Source organism: Dasypus novemcinctus, chromosome 1 (genome assembly GCF_030445035.2).
Source record: "Dasypus novemcinctus isolate mDasNov1 chromosome 1, mDasNov1.1.hap2, whole genome shotgun sequence".
Classification (NCBI taxonomy): domain Eukaryota; kingdom Metazoa; phylum Chordata; class Mammalia; order Cingulata; family Dasypodidae; genus Dasypus; species Dasypus novemcinctus.
Genome location: NC_080673.1, coordinates 86,474,583 through 86,493,355, shown reverse-complemented (window position 1 = coordinate 86,493,355; position 18,773 = coordinate 86,474,583). Strand labels below are relative to the sequence as shown.

Below are 18,773 nucleotides of genomic sequence, written 5' to 3'. Positions count from 1 at the left end.
TCCTGCCTCAGGGCTCTGTGCGTGGTGCTCTCTATATGGACACATGGCTGGCTCCTTCCTGTCAGTACCATCTCTGCTTAAGTACCACCTCTTCCAAATTGCCATCTCCTGTCATTCCTACTGAAAGAAGCTCTTCCCACAGCATTTATTATATCTCCCTCAGTTTCACCATCTGAAAGTAATTGGACATTTTTCTAGGTGCTGGGAGTGGAGCAATAAATAAGAGAGACAAAAACACATGCCCTTATGGAGCGTGCATTCTAGTAATGTAGACAGAAAATAATGCCATGTGTGCTCAGAAGTAAAATAAAGCAGAGTGAGGTCATAGAGAGAGACTGGAACTGCTATTTTAGATAATGGGGATTAGGGAGAGTCTCACAGAGGAGGTAATCTTTTGAGCAGAGACCTGAATACGTGAAGGGCAAGCCATGCAAATATTTAGAAGAGCATTCCCAGCTGAGGAAACAATCAAATATGAAGGCCCTGGGTGCTTGGAGAGCAGAGAGATCATCACACTGTACACAGAGAAAGACGGCAAGAGTAGTAGGAACTGAGGTCCAGGATAGAGGTAAGGGCCAGCTCAAATCATTTAGTGCATTAGAGACCATCATTCAGAACTCAGAGTTTGCTCTGAAAGAGTGGTGGAGCCATTGACAGGTTTGAGAGGGGAATGACTACAGAGCTGGCAATGTACAAGTTGAGAACTGCTTAGCAGATGTTTGCAGTAACTGGGTGTCTTGGAAAAGGATGGTTTGGTGGGGCTGAGTTTGAGACATTTGAAAATAGAAGGAATAGAAGTTGCTGATAGGTTAGGTGCATAATGTGACAAAATGGAGTCAGAGATAATATTTTCTGTATCTGGCAAGTGTAAAATAAATGGAAGCGAGTTTTTTTGTTTTTCTTTTTTTTACCGCCTATACACCAATGCTACTGAAATCTATATCTTTTGTTCATGCTGTTTTTCAGATTCTCTATTCACATTGTTGTCCTTGCTGACTAAACTAAATTGCCTCAAAATTCCATACTTTTTCCTCCTCTAATTCATCCTCCATATATTACTAGAGTGTTTGTTTTAAAACAAAAATCTGACTTTGGCTTTTCCTACTTAAAACTCATTTGGTGGCTCTAGCTCACCTTCCCCTAAAGGTGCCTTATTGTGACGGAACATTCATGGGCTTCCCACTTACTAACTCTAAGAATTTTATAATTCACACATACTTAATTACTCATAATTTTATGCATACCATGTTCTTCCATGCCACTGTGACTTTGCCCTTGCTGTTTCTTTGGCCACTGAAGATTTCTACCTGATTTATCGCCAGCATCCTTTATCAAGCAGTGTATTACTCTACCTATTCTATATCTAAATCTGAATATTCAAGTGTATTTATAAAACAAAACAAGCATCTATTGCTTGGACTACTGCCTCCAAATGATATCCCTAAATCCACTTTTGCCCACTTCTAATTCATGGACTACATTGCAGCTGACGTTTTTAGTTTTTTTAATTCACTTACCTTATATTTACTTATTGAGTCTGCAATTTAAAAGAACCTTTACTTAAACTACTGGCAAAATAAGGTTTATTTTAAAGAGATTCAAATTTAAATTTGCCTTCATAGAACATTTGTTATACTAAGGGTATTTTCTATTATTACAGTAATGCTGCTTTGCTGTAGAGCATTTGGAAAATATGAAAAGCTTAAAGAACAGAAAAGCCACTGTAATCCCATCACCCTGTTTATTATTTTGAGATGTTCCCTTCTGATCTTTTTTATTATGTATACTCTCTCTGGATTCATGGTTTGCTTTTTGATCATTGAATTAAGGTGAAAAACTTAAGATACCATTTTTTTAACCAATTAACTTAAAGGTATGATAAACCAATAAATGCATATCTTATTGAACAAAGAAAGACATTCATAAGCCAATTAACCTTCATATAGGGACAGTGTTGGAAGACAAAGGATCCATTGACTGTTAAAGTTGTTTCATTTTATTTTGTTTCCTTTTTAATGTAGATCTCATCATGTCATGCTCTGTCTTAAAATCTTTTCAGGGCATGGACCATATTTATTTCTTCAACATTCAATCTCCAGCATCTAGCATGTACATCTAGTACATGTACATCTAGTACATGCTAGATGCTTCATAAGTATTTGACTCTTAATTGAACAGTGGGCTATTTTAAGGACTTATTAAATAATTGTCAATTTCTACTCTCAAAATAACCTGTTTGATTAGTTTATTTCCACTTTTTCAAACTGAAAGCAAGATTTTTCTGATAAGTAAACATTTGGATAGGTACAACTAAAAACCCTTTTAGTAATTTAGCCAAATTAACTCAGTGAGTCAAATTTGAAAATGCGTAGTCTATTCTGCAATCCGTTATGTGTAATACACTTGTTTAACAAATACGTATTACATATCTTTAGTTATTTTCTAAAATTTCATTATATTTTCTTTTTAGGTACTGGGGCTGGAACCCGGGATCTTGAATGTGGGAAGGCAGCGCTCAAACACTGAGCCATATTGGCTTCCCTGAGTTAGTTTTTTCATTTGTTTTGCTATTTGTTTTTTTTTTTATTTTTTCAGGAGGCCCTGGGAACCAAACCCAGGACTTCCCATGTGGGAGGGAGGAGCTCAGCTCTTCGAGCCACACCTGGTCCCTAAAATTTAATTTAATAAAGGTTTGTTGACAAGTCAGGGAATGGATATAAAATGATTTGTTATATTATATATAACATCATTTTGACTTACTAGAATTGGACTTTTGCTTTTTAAAGTTTATTTTTTGGCACTCAGTATCCATATATATCATCTCATACATGCAAGAGAAAATGAAGGCCATGTATGTGGGACTCACATGTCTGGAGACCATAACCTCTCAAAAAATTATATGCACTATAGAAAGCTGGGCATTTGGATCTTGCAAATGACAATGAACTTAACAGTTTAATAAAAGGGACTACAGGCACTCAAATGATTTCTAATAAACAACATAATTATCAAGTTGAAATTCATGATACCCAGTAATTAGACAGATTTTTCCAAAAAAATTAGAATTCTAAGGGTAGCACAAACAGAGTTCTTAGGTCTGTTATTCCCAGAAAATTAGAATATTGCCTTAGGACAAGAAATGCTCTTAGACAGTAATGATTTCAAATACCTATCTCATTCTGTAATAGATATTAATATTGCTGAACTTAAGTACTCAAGGAAGTGAACATTAAAATTTGGATTGAATAACTCAATGAGTTCTAAATTGGCCTTCTTTGAAAACAGCATACATAACTACATAATTACATTTAAACAAGCAGCATCAGAAGGTTGACACAGTGTGTGATCATTAAGCTGTAATTTAGTGATACTTAGAAAAATCAATCGGACTGACAATTACAGATGTACACTAGACTGTGGTAAACAAAAACCCTTCTATATTTCCATGTGCATCTCAAAGGACCACATGGAAATCAAAAGTGTAATGAAATGTTCCAAAATAGTAAAATATATGTGAACTATTTTGAAATAGCAGTTATATAATAAAAGATGAGCAATAGGGAAGCTTTCATTTCAAGAATGTAGTTTTTAAATCAATTCTGAAAATTCAGTGCTAGATAGCCATCTATTTTTCAGTGTGTGCAGTTTGTGGGGCGAGGTCAGAACCTCATTTGTCCTGTGCCACAAAGCTGCTTCTGATTGAGTCATGTCTGCTTTAGAGCAGAAGGTTTTTGAAGCTGAAGAATAATTAGACCAATGGGGATAAGAATGTAGCTCCTACATCAATAGGGCAATATTAAATTAACACTGTAGGTAGGATATCTGACATAAAAAGCTGATGAAAGATATGTTCACTTGATTAGGTTTGTTTCTTTCATGTCTTGACAGTTCTGAGAAAGCCTTCAAGAGAGACTAAAACCTAATTTAGGTGCATTTATTCTGATCCTTATGTATAGCAGCCAAATGAACTTTAATGTATTTCCCTCCAAATATTCTGTAATATTTTAACACACTGATTAGTCAGTGAGTGATAAGAATTTTGAGTAGAGAAAATTTCTTAAGAACTTTAAATAAACTATTATTACTAAGTAATTCTTAGTAACATTCTTTAGCTACTCCACCTGACCCAAATATAGAGTTGGTTGGTATTCCTTTATAAACCAACGCTTTTTATGACCAGTGATGGTCCAAAAGGAAATTCCTCTGGAAATTGTGTATACTATATACAAACTTGATAAACTCTTCCATGTTTTGGCCCAGATTCATTTGTGGCAAATGAGTTTAAGATGCAGGCTGAACATTTATATAGACATGTTTAACTAGTTGAAAATTAGGAGAGAGATTAGGACTGGGATACAGATTTTTTTTTTATATAACCTTTTCATTCTTTTGCACACAATTAATACCAGTTGGAAATCCCAACACAATAATAGAGAACTGTTTAGAATTGAATCATATATAGATATTGTATATATTATCTAATGTAGAGCCCTAAGTTTTCATTTATTTTATTCTTGGCATGTTAAATGTGGGTTCCCATGTTACTTTAGCTATTGAAAATAGTAGTGATTATTATGGAGAGACCATAATAGTCATCATAGGACTTTAAAATGCTTTGCTTGCCTTTGCATAGTCAGTATTTGGAGTGATAAAATTAAGAGGACCTTTCAAATAGACTAGTTCAAGCAATATGTCATTCAACCACAATGTTCCAAGATATCTCTATACCAAGAAGAACCATTCACAAAAGTGGGAGAGTCATATTCACCTAGATTGTATGCCATTTTCTGGGAGCATGGAACATTATTAGCTCTTATAAAGTAGCTTAATGTCTAAAACAACTATCAAAGGCAGCGGACTTGGCCCAGTGGTGAGGGCGTCCGTCTACCACATGGTAGGTCCGCGGTTCAAACCCCAGGCCTCCTTGGCCCGTGTGGAGCTGGCCCATGCGCAGTGCTGGTGTGCGCAAGGAGTGCCCTCCCATGCAGGGGTATCCCCCGCGTAGGGGAGCCCCACGCGCAAGGAGTGCGCCCGTAAGGAGAGCCACCCAGCGGGAAAGAAAGCCCAGGAATGCTGCCGCACACACGGAGAGCTGACACAACAGGATGACGCAACAAAAAGAAACACAGATTCCAGTGCCGCTGACAACAACAGAAGCGGACAAAGAAGACACAGCAAATAGATACAGAGAACAGACAACTGGGGTGGGAGGGAAGGGGAGAGAAATAAATAAATAAATAAATCTAAAACAAGCAAACAAACAAAAAACAACTATCAAGGTGCTTACCCTAACTGAAGCTGTAATGCTTTAAATCTATCTGTACTTGAGACCTCCCAAAAAGCATCTTATCCTTTGAAAATATTTGAAGCATTGAACTTCAGTGTTCTTTAATTTGCATTTCCAGTGCGATTTTAAGTTTTTAAGACATGAACTACAAATTATTATTTAATCTGATTTTTGACCTAAAACAGCAAAATGTTTTAATTATTGCTCTGAGATTTGTAGAAATTTATAAATGTTATGAAAGGAGCCATAAATACCAACTAACTTACATTTTTCCCTTTAAATTCAGAAAAGATTGACATGTTGTATGTAGTGATGGAACTTCGGAGTTCTGTAGGTATTTCAGAGTCACAGATTCTATGCCTAGAATACAATAGGTAATCAAACCAGGTTCATTTCCTTCCTTACTAAAAGTTGCTTAAATTATGCATTCACCATAAAATTCAATAAAAATCTGACAATTATAGGCACCTAAGAAAGTTTCCCCGTCTTTGTAAGAAGTCCCCATTTTAATGAAAGTTTCTGTGTACCTCATTGTCATAAGCTTGACACCTAGTAATGAACCTAGTTATAGAGACATTTTATGAAGCCAAACTAATGTCAGCAAAACAAAGTCACTTTTCAAGTCATACCTCTACTATGTCATAAAATACCAAGTGGAGAATGCATATTCTTTCTTTTCATTATCTAATAGTTCTTTTAAAAATTAATGGATATAGATAAGTAGATATGACTCAACTGATTGAGCTCCCGCCTACCACATGGGAGGTCTGTGGTTTGGTTCCTGGCACCTCCTAAAGAGGTGCAATGGGCAGGTGTGACAAGCTGACACAACAAACTGACACAATGTGATGATGCAACAAGAGACTCAAGAAGAAAAACATAATGAGAGACACAGCAAAGCAGGGAGATAGGTTCCCAGTGTCTCCTAAAGAAGACGAGTGAGACAGTGAGCTAACACGATGGGCAGGAACAGCAACCTGACACAGCAAGATGGCGCAACAAGAGACAAGGGAAAAAAGCATAACACGAGACATAGCAAAGCAGGGAACGGAGGTGGTTCAAACGATTAGGTGCCTACCTCCCACATCAGAGGTTTCGGGTTCAGTTCCCTGTGCCTCCTAAAGAAATAAATTAGACAACACATACAGCAAGTGCAAACAATGAGGGGGTAGGGAGAATTAAATAAATAAAACAAATCTTAAAAAAAGTATTGGATATATATAGGTGTGTGCTTTTTAAATATTCAAAATAAAATAGGAAGTTGAAGTATAAAATAGTTATTGAATGTACATCAAAAATATCTTTTCTGGTAAAGAGACTCTATCCCCACTGGTTTAGGTCTTTTGCATTCTGTGACAGTAATTCTCATTCATTGAGGAGGGATTTTGTCATATTACAAATATTTTGATTCAGTTTTCAGAAAGCCCAAGATAGTATCACAGAAATGTGAATGTCCAGGAATTTTTTAATGTATAAAATTATCTCTAGCAATTTACCTCACTTTTGTTTATCTCAGAATACTTAACAACTGAGATCTGATCGTTTTGGAACTGAACTAAACATTTGAAGACCAGTGAATCACTGTTGTGCAATATGTACAAAGGATAAGAAAAGTGGAATAACCTTCATTCATGCCAATTGAAGAATATAATTAATGTCTGATCAAATAGAATCATGTAGTTTTTATAATTTCAAAACCTCAGGAGATGCTAGAGCAGCTAATGAAAAGATGCACTAGAACAAAATTATGCTTGCTTAATAATATTTTATAGTCTCTGTAATGTCTCTGTAATGTATTAATGTATGGCAAATGCAATTTTGAGTAAAAGTTTTGCATATTATTAATATTCTGCTGTCAAAAACTTGTTTCCATTGTGGGTAAATATACTGCTTTTGAATACTAGTTCTTTGATATCATTCAGATCTTCTATTTCCTTATTGACTTCTGTCAAAAGATCAATTATTGAGAGTGGTGTATTGCAATCTCATACTATTAATGTAGAACTGTATTTCTCCCTTCAGTTCTGTCAAATGTGCTTCATATATTTTGGGGCGTTGCCATTAGGTGCATATATTTATAATTGTGTGTCCTTTTGTTGAATCAACCCTTTTATCAGTATATAGTGATTTTCTTTGTCCCTCATAACAGTTTTTTAAAATTAGATAAACAATTTTTAAAGAGATTTTGGATTACAAGAAAGTTACGTAAAAAATACGAGGGATTCCCCTGTACCACCACCACCCCCCCTGCTACATCAATCCTTCGTATTTTTTTACATGTAGCAGTATAATTTCTTATGATGTATCTATAAAATCCACTCATTAAAGAAAATGCACATTTAAAAAATGACTCACTTGTGGTAAGGACTAACCTACCTACAGTAATAATCTAAAAATCTGACAAAACACTGAAGGAGCAAACTACCATTGTTTTAACGTCTTTAAAGCCAAAAACTTAAAAATCAGAATTAAGAGAAACTTCAGAATGTTTACATTTGCATGCATTTTTGGCTGAACTTTCAAAGATTCCACATATAACAAAACCACAACTTTGAATCAAAATGAATATTAAAAACATTTAAGCTGTATGACAAACTTACTCTACAGAAGCAAGGAAAACAGAGCATTTGTAATAGTGCTGTATTTCTAGGAAAGCAAGCAATCACTTATTTCCATTATCATAAAACAAAAGTCAATGAGTCAACATTTTAGTAACACTGGCCAGATTATTTCCTATTCAAGAATTTGCTTTTCATGTTGTGTCTTTAAAATGTATCCATCCAGATATTTGGATTAAATTAAATATTATGTACATCAAAAACAAAAAATTTTGCTAATAATTCTAATCTTAAGTATAAACCATATACTATTTGTTTGTTTTGGTTTTAGGAGGCACTGGAAATTGAACACAGGACCTTGTACATGGGAAATACGTGCTCAACCACTTGAGCTCCATCTGTGCCCTCTTGTTTTTTATTTTTTATTATTTTTATTTTTTTAAGATTATTTTTTATTTATTTCTCTCCCCTTCCCCTCCCCCTTCCCCTCCCCCTCCCCCCCAGTTCTCTGTTCTCTGTGTCCATTTGTTGCGTGTTCTTTGTCCACTTCTGTTGTCAGTGGCACAGGAATCTGTGTTTCGTTTTTGTTGTCTTCTTGCTGTGTCAGCTCTCCGTGTGTGCAGCGCCATTCCTGGGCAGGTTGAACTTTGTTCTGCGCTGGGCGGCTATCCTTATGGGGTGCACTCCTTGCGTGTGGGGCTCCCCTACGTGGGGGACACCCCTGCATGGCAGGGCACTCCTTGCGCGCATCAGCACTGCGCATGGGCCAGCTCCACATGGGTCAAGGAGGCCCGGGGTTTGAACCGCGGACCTCCCATGTGGTAGACGGACGCCCTAACCACTGGACCAATTCCGCTTCCCCCTCGTGTTTTTTAAACCTGCATATTCTTGATTCAGCACTCTCCCAGTTACCACAACCCTTTAACTCTTTTTGGAGTTCTGAGGAAGATGGCTCAGTTAGTTTTTGCTAGTTTTTCAAAGGTTCTGTAGGGAAATGGCATCGTGGAACATCCTCCACCACTATTATGGTCAACTGGAAGCCATTAAATAACCTTTTTAAAGTAAGAATATAAACATCTCAATTTGCAATGCCTTCTCCCTTTAGCTGTTTATAAAGTTCACTTTTCTGTTTGAACCAATTTTCTTAGCACATAGAAAACAGCAGAATACTCTTTGGATAGTTGCATTCCTTCTAGCTACTAAGTCCTATTTCAGCATTGTTTTCATTTAATAGCAATTTAAAGACTTGTTGAATTGACACTGGAAATATAAGTAAATCTGCATGTTTGAGCTAGATTGTACGAATTTATAATTTAGAGAAGTTTTTGCTTTTGGTGGCAGTTGAAGAGAAATTGTCCAGTGCTTTTGGGAGGTGTAAAGTGTTTTACCTTTTATAGATGTGTTCTGAGTAGAGGAAGGCAACTTGTGGAATTCTTCCTCAAAAATTGCAGTACTTTATAAAGTTCTTGACTGCCCCCAAATTTTGGTTTTTGAGAAGAGAGCAATAGCAACCTGAGCTATTAAGAGCTTAATTAATTAATCTAACAGACTTATACAAAATTATGATTGTGTAAGTAAACGTACTCAGCTATTAAAAAAAGGGTGCTTTGTAGAGTATTGATTAATGAAGACAGACCACACCCAGTTCTTTATCCTTTGTTGTCCTGTTGTACCTGCGGGCTTTAGAATATTTTCACGTTGGGTTGTTGCTCAGACCTCCTGGCAATGAAGTATTGACAACGACCTTCCATTTAAAGATCACGTGTATGTATCTATAATTTCATTTGCCATTGTTGCTTTGCCTTTTTTACATACAAGAAAAATTGCCATTATGAAACAAACTCATTAAGTGTCCTCTGTGCCTGGCATTGAATTAAGCATCTTCAAGTCATTTAATTAATTCTTATAGCAACTCCAAAAGTTACATTAGTTTTTCAAAAGGAGATTGAGACCCACGAAGACCCAGAATCATATAACCGATGTCTATGAAGAGACCTAAGGAACTGTAGAAATATCCCGTTTCCAGAATATTCATAATAATTTTATCCCCTCAAGTATTTTATTTAATTTGTTTAGAATTGCTGTAAACATACCAGGTATACAGGTAAATTATCATTTTTATAAAAGAATAATTGCATCTTAAAAAAAATAAGCAATATTTCTTTAATGTCCACAAGGAACATGTGCTTTACTTAAGGTTAACTGGTCTGCAACTATACCCCAAGCCGGAAACGAAGGGAAGGTGCTCTCTGTCACTCTCTTAAGGCTAGCAGAGCCTGCTGGCTGGTTCTCACTGTTAGGCAAGTGCTTCTCAAATTTGAGTAAGGTTTTGATATCTTTTATTTATTTATTTAAGATTTTTTATTTATTTCTCTCCCCTTCCCCTCCCCGCCCCCAGTTGTCTGCTCTCTGTGTCCATTTGCTGTGTGTTCTTCTGTGACTGCTTCTATCCTTATCAGTGGCACCGGGAATCTGTGTTTTTTTGTTGCATCATCTTGTTGTATCACCTCTCCGTGTGTGTGGCACCATTCCTGGGCAGGCTGCACTTTCTTTCGCACTGGGCAGCTATCCTTACGGGGCGCACTCCTTGCACATGGGGCTCCCCTACGTGGGGGACACCTCTGCGTGGCACGGCACTCCTTGCGCATATCAGCACTGCACATGGGCCAGCTCCACACGGGTCAAGGAGACCCGGGGTTTGAACTGTGGACCTCCCATGTGGTAGGCAGATGCCCTATTCATTGGGCCAAGTCTGCTTCCCTTGATAACTTTTAAATTTAAAAACATTGTTTTTATAACTTCCAGGGATGTTATTTATATTGTAATATTACTTTAAACATAAAAACATAAAGCTTTTAAAGTACTTGTACAATTACCAAAAAGAAAATTTTACAAATTAAGTAGAAACAAATGGCAAAAAGAGCGTTATTCAAATCAAGGTCATTAATATAATAGAATGGATAAAATTGACTAAAATTAAATCACAAATATTGGATGTAATAGTAAATAGATATAATCTGAGAGTTTGATATTTAAAGTAACATGTTTCTGAATTTGAGTAAGTAAAAATAAGCATGTTTTAGAAACATTATTATCAATAAGTTTAATTTTAAAAACTTTAAAAAACTGTCATAGAATTTGCTAATGTCAATTTTAATGGTATGCCACTCGATATCATTTAAAGCCCTCTTGATTTACTTGGAGATCAAATTAGCAGTGTGGTAGAGATGTGTGTTTAATCCAATAAAAGATGGAATTGGGAACTGAAAAATGTTTCACTGTGGATTTTCTGTTACCCTCACCACTAATGGTCCATACAAAGATGGCATCTTGTATGCCAGACCATACTGAGGTGGCATCAGGGCCATATTCTTATTTGTGAATTTAATATGTTCCAGTCTGCTTTCACTCAGGTTGTTTTGGTTCATCATGTCTATAGCATCCTGCCATGTATGGTGACCAGACTCCCTGACCATTCTTTCTTTATCATGGCAAAGCTTTTGTCTGTCACATGTCTGTACGGTATCTGAACTTCACTTATTATAAACACAAAGGGATATACAAAAATGATATGGCTGTACTCAGTTGTAGGATGTCCATCCAAATGGCCTAGCTGGAATATGCTCACAGCTTATGTTTTTCTTCTTAGTGTATGATTAAAATGTAAGCACAGAATTGGTAAAAAAAAATCTTATAGCAAGCTAACAGAGCCCCATGACTCTAAACCATATTTGAGAAGCACTTTTTAGGATGTAAGGCAGCTCTTTGAAGGCACATTCCTCCTTGCCTTTCATGTCCACCCTGCTGGGTGCTGAGAAAGATGTTCTGTTTTTCTAACATCCAGATACAAAAACCGTACAGAACTGTGTCAGGGAGAATTTAAGCGGTAATCTTTCTTTCTTGGCTTAAGATGCAACACTAGGGTTGTAAAGGGGGCAAATTTTAATGACACCCATCTGTTGCAGATTAAAATAGGTGAGACTCGGCGTTTGAATTCCTCTTCTAGAGTCTGAGTTTTGTAGGCATAAAGACAATTGACTTTAGGATTTGAGAAGTCTAGTGGCGTAAAGCAGCAAAGCAGGAGAGAGGTTAGTTTTACGTTTGAGATTTTTCCCCAAAGGAGTTGCTATTGTCTCATTTTTTCTTTGTTGTGCTATTATGTGTGGAATCTCCTAGTTGAACAAGTAAAACAGTCTACTTTGAAAGCATGTTTTCCCCTTAGTTATGGCTAAGTAAACACTCTTACTTTCATCATCATCGGAAGGAAACACGGCAGGGTAAACATTTCTGCGTCTGTCTCTCTGAGTCTTTGAATCCTCTTTCATCCCTGTATTGCTTGATGGCGATCTAACTTACTACTGTTTATCCCAAGCTTGTGTCAAGAGCTTTAATCACAGATTGACCTCATTGTGGGTAGGGTGTATGTACATATGTTCATGCAGACGTGGGAGAAGAATATGTAGTTCTGTGCAACTATGGACATTTGACCTTCAGTAACATCAATCAGTATCTATCTTTAGATACATTTTAAACTCCGTTTTAATTATGTCCTTGAAACTCATGCCCTTGGACCATTTTATAATAACAGTTCCATTTAATTCATTTCTTACTTTGGGGAAACTAAATCCCTAATGGAGTTCCAGAAGAATCTAATTTACAGCAAGGTCTACTATGCCTCCACCACTGCGGTGATGCCGGGCAGCACACCTCAGGTGTTCCCCATTGGGTCCAGCCTTTCTGGAACACTCGGGATATTTATTGCTAAAATTATATGTATTAGCTCTCATTCTTTGACTTGTTTCACTTTCTAAAAGGTTGATGAAAAAAAAAGAGAAAAACAGCTATGAAAACTTTTTGTTATTGAGTGCAGCAAAAGCAATCCTCAGTGACCCTTCCGATCAATGTCTCGCCCTCTAAACACCTGCAGTGGTGTCTCTAAGTGTCCCTTATCTCTCCTGGCTCTGTGTGTGCACAGCATTCTTCTTTTATAGGCAGAGTGGAGAAGCCTGATTTTTTTTTTCTTTTTGAGTTTAATCATAAAGGTAAATCAAACTGTAGAAGGGCAATCAACTGTTTTTTAAAACTATATAGATATATTCTTTTTTTTAATCACCACCCCCCACCACCACCACCAATGGTGCTCTCTGTGTGTGCTCATTGTTTGCTCACCTTCTACAAGAGGCACTGGGAGTTGAATCCGGGAGGCCAGTGCCCAATGGCCTGAGCCACATCTGCTCTCTGCAGCATTTGCTGGCTTGTGGCATCTGCTCGTTGCAGCAGATAGTGTCTAACTCATTGCAGTGGGTGCGGAGTCTACTCGTCGTCTTTAGGAGGCACTGGGACCCGAACCTGGGACCTCCTATGTGGTTGGCGGGTGCCCTGCTGTTTAAGCCATATTCACTTGCCCAAATGGCTTTTTAATGCAGTGTGTCCTTGACCACCTCTTTTCTCATTCCCAAATGAATATCTTTTCTAAGCAGTTTGTCTCAGGCCTGCTTTTATTTTTTCCAGGTGCACATAGTGGGGTTTTAGAAATGAGGGATAGGGGTGTCAGCCAAGAATTCCCTCTCCAGCTGAGGCACTCTATTTAGCAAGTGCCATAATTCGCAAAGCAAATATGTACACCAACAGCGTAACCGTGGTTCTATAGCTTATTTATAACCCCTAGCCTAGCAATCTGCAGTGACATCGGCTCTCCTGCTTTGGAGGTGCAGGGTAGAATAGGGAACGAGAGGTCTAGCTCTAAGTTTAAAGAACCTGGGCTAAATGCTGACTTTTCACTGTATAATTTGATTGACTTTGGAAACTGTCTAAACTTCTTTCCACGCATATTAAATTGGCATAAACATAGTTCTTTCCTTATAGTAGTATTGTATTAATGAATTAATGCAAATGACTCCCTTACCTATAATTTGGCCCATGTACAAATTGGAAGTAATATCTGGGCAAAACCATTAGTATTATATATAGCACAAATTAATTTTTAAAATACTGTACATAAAGGGAACTAATGTTTTCATATTTTCTATCTGTGACCTGATGTTATTTTTTTGTTATTCTATAGAAAACAATGTTTCTTGTGAGATATTGACCTAATATAATGCATAGTTATTATCTTTCACTTCTAAATGGTGAAGAAACCAGAAGGTAAAATCCTGGAATTTAGGATTTGCTGCAAACTGCAAAATAATCTCATACAAGAGGCATTATAAATGAATCACAGGGGAGCAAATGTGGCTCCAGCAGTTGAGTGCCCGCCTCCCTCGTCGGAGGTCCAGGGTTCAGTTCCCTGTGCCTCCTGAAAAAACAAAACAAACAACAAGCAAAACAAATGAAAAAGGTCAACTCAGGGAAGCTGATGTGGTCAGTGGTTGAGCACTGACTTCCCACATACGAAGTCCTGGGTTCAATGCCCTGCCCCCTGTACCTAAAAATTAAAAATGAGTCACAATTCAGTCATTGTAGCATTGCAGATATACTTTGGGCACTTTGCCATGGGCACAGCTTTCAGGAAGGATGAAGAAGGGGAAACTGTAAAGGTACTGGGAGGAGGAAGGACAGTGTGACATTAATCATACAAAGAATCCAAGCATGAATTCCGGACATAGAGATTTTAGTTCCACCTTTCAACTCTAAATTAATTATACCTCACATTTAAGTTAAATGTGATGTAATTTAGTCCTAGGGTTTTCTGTCTTCCCAAGTGTAGATCATGTGAACAGTATGCAAATAATTCCACACTTGAGACTCCCCAAGAAAATAGCTCCCATATCTATCTCTGTACATCATCACAAGTTATAATAAATAGCTCCGGCAGAGTGTGCCAAGAGTCCCTAGCTGCCGAAGCATTCTTAGAGGAGAAAGGCAAGAGAGCCTAATAGTTAAGAGCCATCAATCCTGAATCTCAATTCCTCTTAGGTAAATTGTATCCCTTTTTCATGCTACAGTTTTCTCTTTAGTTAGAGCTTAGCTCACAAATGTTATACATCAAGAAAAATTATAATAGTTGTGCAAGTGTCTTGGAATCTTAAAAAGAGTTTATCATTAGTACGTTAAAATGTAAAAGTCGGACTTTTTAACGAATTCAAAGGGACAGCATGACGGCAGGTCTCTGGAACACTCTCCTCAGTATTTTTCATGGGAAGAATTCCATTGATTCTCCTAGGATCAGATTTTTAGAGAAGGAGGGGGAAATAATTCCATCAAAAGTGATCATCTTTGCTAAGAGATTTTAGTCTGGTGTTATGTCAGCTGGTTTAAATTTAATCGTGTTTTTCCAAAATCACAGGGCTCACAAAATTTGCATCAATCCAGTCCACACCTGCCAACCAGCCCTATCCCATTTCCCCAAAGCATGCTTGGTGCGTCCTGTTATTCCTTTATAATAAGGACAGATAGCTGCCAAGTGACCTATACTCAGTGTTCTTCCTCAGACTTATCCGATAGCCAAATGGTAAATAAAAAGAAACCCAGAGTTTTCTGATTTTTTTTTTTTCAGCTTTACATAAGCCTCAGCATGAAGTCACTAGATTCCTGAAGCTAAAATGAGTGGCTAACTGTACATTCATCTTCAAATGTATCCAACAATTCGGAGTCAAGTCTTAACAATGAGTTTCATTGCAGTGGTTCTTCTATACTCTTTAATATAAGAAAATATATTTCCTGTTGATTTTAATGACCATAAGCAATTTTTCAGAAGTATTGTGAGGTTGCTACCTTATATTGTGAGTAATTATTCAGTGTTTTATACTCAATATTGAAATGTTTGCAGATAAAATTTTTTGACTTGCAGTATAAATAATCTTGTATTTTTGTGTTTGATAAATTTTTATTTTATCAATGATTCACCAAAGATCTTTTCTTTTTCTTACAGTCTGACAGCAATGCAAGTTTCCTCCGAGCTGCCAGAGCAGGCAATTTGGACAAAGTAGTGGAATATCTGAAGGGGGGCATAGACATCAATACCTGCAACCAGGTAAAAGCATGGCAGCTGGCTCTGCATAATAAGATAAAGAAACACTCACTACTTAAATATATTCCCGGAACCCAAGGTTATTTATTATCATTATTCAGTCTACTAAAATATCAGTGATTGGACTTTTGAACTTTTTCTTCCTCCTTACCAACTTTTAAGCACTAGACATTTGTATCTAGAGCTAATATTGCTGGGAAAGTAGAAAGATGAAAATAACAATTGAATATCACTTTTGTCTTTGAAATCATCTGGGCCACCATTACCAGTAGTGGTGACCAAGAAGATGCTTTGCTTATCATCCATCATAAATTACTTATCCAGACTCTGGCATCTTTTCCTCTCTGCTATATGCCTTTTTACTACTAGAAAACTGAGTTTTACAATTTCAGATAGAGAAATAAGAAAATAAAATTTAAATTATTCCTTTTGTTTTCCCAATTAATTTTCAAACATGGTTTAAAATGAGAAGAGGTTGAAACTATTAGCTTAAATGAAGTATTTGGATTATTCATTCATCATGTCCATTAGTGTCTAGTGAACCCCAGTATTCACTAGGGTGCTAAATGGGCTTTGTTTTTGTTTTCTTGCGGATTTTTTATTTTTATTTTTAAAAGAAATCTGACTTGGAAGTGAATAGTTCTGGCTAATTTTAAGTTATCAGGAGTTAAATTTCATCAGTGGATTCTAAATTGTCCATAAAATGTCAGTTTCTCCATCCTAGTATATATTAAACCCAATTATGTTGAATCTGTAGGCCATTGAAATTAGGAAATCTCTCAAATTACATGTCAAAAACAGAACTTAGTGTCTTCTCATCCTCACCTTACTCTCTTCCCAAATCCTTTGCTGCTGATTTCCTTACCGTGCGTCAATTCCTACAATTCCCTGTCACTAATCTTTTCCCCACTACAGCTCAGCTCTCCTCTCTTGGTCCACCTTCTGCATTCAAATTCCATTAACTCTGACTACAGCCAGACTAGTAATCATTTTAAAAAGAAACATGAAAATTGAATGTGGTCACATCCCTGATTCAATGCCCTTAATTTCCTTCTGCCCACACCTTTCCACTCTGGTCAGCTGCCCACATGATGACTTGAGTGCCCTTTCAAAATAAAAATGTCATTATTGCACTCCCCACTTCCCCCCACCCCCCCATGTACTTATACCGTAAATTTCCTGTGGTTATACAAAATCACCTCTAGGCTTTTACCAAGGGTCCAGGATTTCCCTTATTCCTCTTGAGAATTTCTGGCATAGAAAGCATTGTCAAATATGTCCTATCCCTTAGTGTTTAGGTTTCTTAGTGTCAATAAACTGTTGAGAGTGACTTGCTCTTGCCTTATGTCCTGAGCATCCTGCATGTTGTTCCTGGGCATGACAAGAATGTACGATCTGGTCCTCTCTACCTAGGCCATTTCTTAGGGTGGTGTTGGCAGTGGGCATCCTTACGAGATGAGGTAATACCTCCTCAGAAAAAAAGTAAGATTCTACTTAAGAAAAACCATGGCTCTCTAAGGCCAGTATCTCCTAGAACGTAACCCATTGCTTGTGGACCCATGGGACTCTGGGGACTTAGAGAAATGGCACAAGTGTCTTGCCGACACTCTGGCTACTGCTTTTGCTGAGTTATAAAGTCCATTGTCTCTGACCCACAAGAGCCAGCATTCACAAAACAGTAACAGTCTAGCTTTTTAGCTTGTAAGTAGGGTAAGATCCCAGATCCTGCACAGTCTTGACACTGGCCTATGGAATGAGGCCAAATTCCTTCATCATAATAAAGCTATAGTAAATGTATTTACTAAGTTTTAATGTAAATTAATTAACTTCCTAAATTTGCAATATACTGGAGAATAGGCAATGAAAGTATTACTTCATATAGGTAAAATTACATAAATAATGACAAAAAAGGAAACCCAAGGAAAATGTAATTAACCTAGTCCATTTCACCCCAAAAGAGAACAAATACAATAATTTGCATGAGAGATAATAGATAACAGATAACTCACTTTTTGAGTTACCTCTAGTTTTTATCAGTCAAACATATTTTGTAGTTTCTAGACATCCACTAGCATGTCACTATAGAAGGGAAGAGCAGTTATTTCTGTGAGAGGGTGACATGTTGTCTCAAAATCTGCACAGAATTTAGAGTCAAAGGCCCAATTTCAAGTTTCATCTCTACTTTTAAGTCACTTCAATTCACAGAATGGCATTTTTTCAGATACATTCAAGGAAATAATAATACATTCAATGCTTGCATCACTGGGTTGCAATGTAAATTAAATTATGAAATGTGAAAAAGCTTTCTAAAATGACCATGTTCTAAATGCCATTATTGTATATAATTCACTAAGAATCAGAAGAAATGAAATCGACTTCCGCACAAAAATATGAACCTGAATCTCCCTGATGACCTAAACCCACTAGGTATAAAACAAATGTTCTTGTCTTGTGTTGGTTCCTCATTATTATTCAAGAATGTGTAATAAATAGGTAAACAGTGTTAACTAATTTGTGACTGTGCATCACTCTTTATGCTGAAAGCCTTAGATGTGATGTTTCATCTATCAGCAGAGACAAAATGTTCTGAGGTAGGCATGAGCCCTAAATTACAAATGTGGAAACTAAGCCTATAAACAAATAATATTCCTGTCTGTCTCCCATTATCCAAGTTTCATCTACCTCAGTGCATGGCCTTCCTGAGTAAATTCCAGAGCTGCCTTTCAAAGTGTGACTGTGTCCTTTCTCCTGAAGTTCAAATTTTATTTTTAACCTGCTATTGTTAAAACAAGAAAGAAATCCATTCTTAGATTAACATAATTAGTAATTAAATGCAATTTTTCATTCAAAAGTACCACCACTTGGGTTACTACTAAAAATCAAGTGAAATACAGGACAGGAAATAACTTCTTAAACACTCAAGGATTAGAAGAGACTTAGCTAAAGTGTCATTATT

General features: G+C 36.8%; 1 protein-coding gene across 16 annotated transcripts in view; it reads left to right on the top strand.

The window, feature by feature from the left end:
- The window catches only part of ANK2 (ankyrin 2), a 624,289-nt gene that overhangs the window by 393,907 nt on the left and 211,609 nt on the right, over window positions 1-18,773 (top strand). For all 16 annotated transcript variants that reach the window (XM_058293829.1, XM_058293865.2, XM_058293838.2 and 13 more), the window contains one exon: window positions 15,719-15,820. In XM_058293829.1, the coding sequence (XP_058149812.1) occupies window positions 15,719-15,820 (102 nt within the window). The remainder of the gene's footprint in view (window positions 1-15,718; window positions 15,821-18,773) is intronic.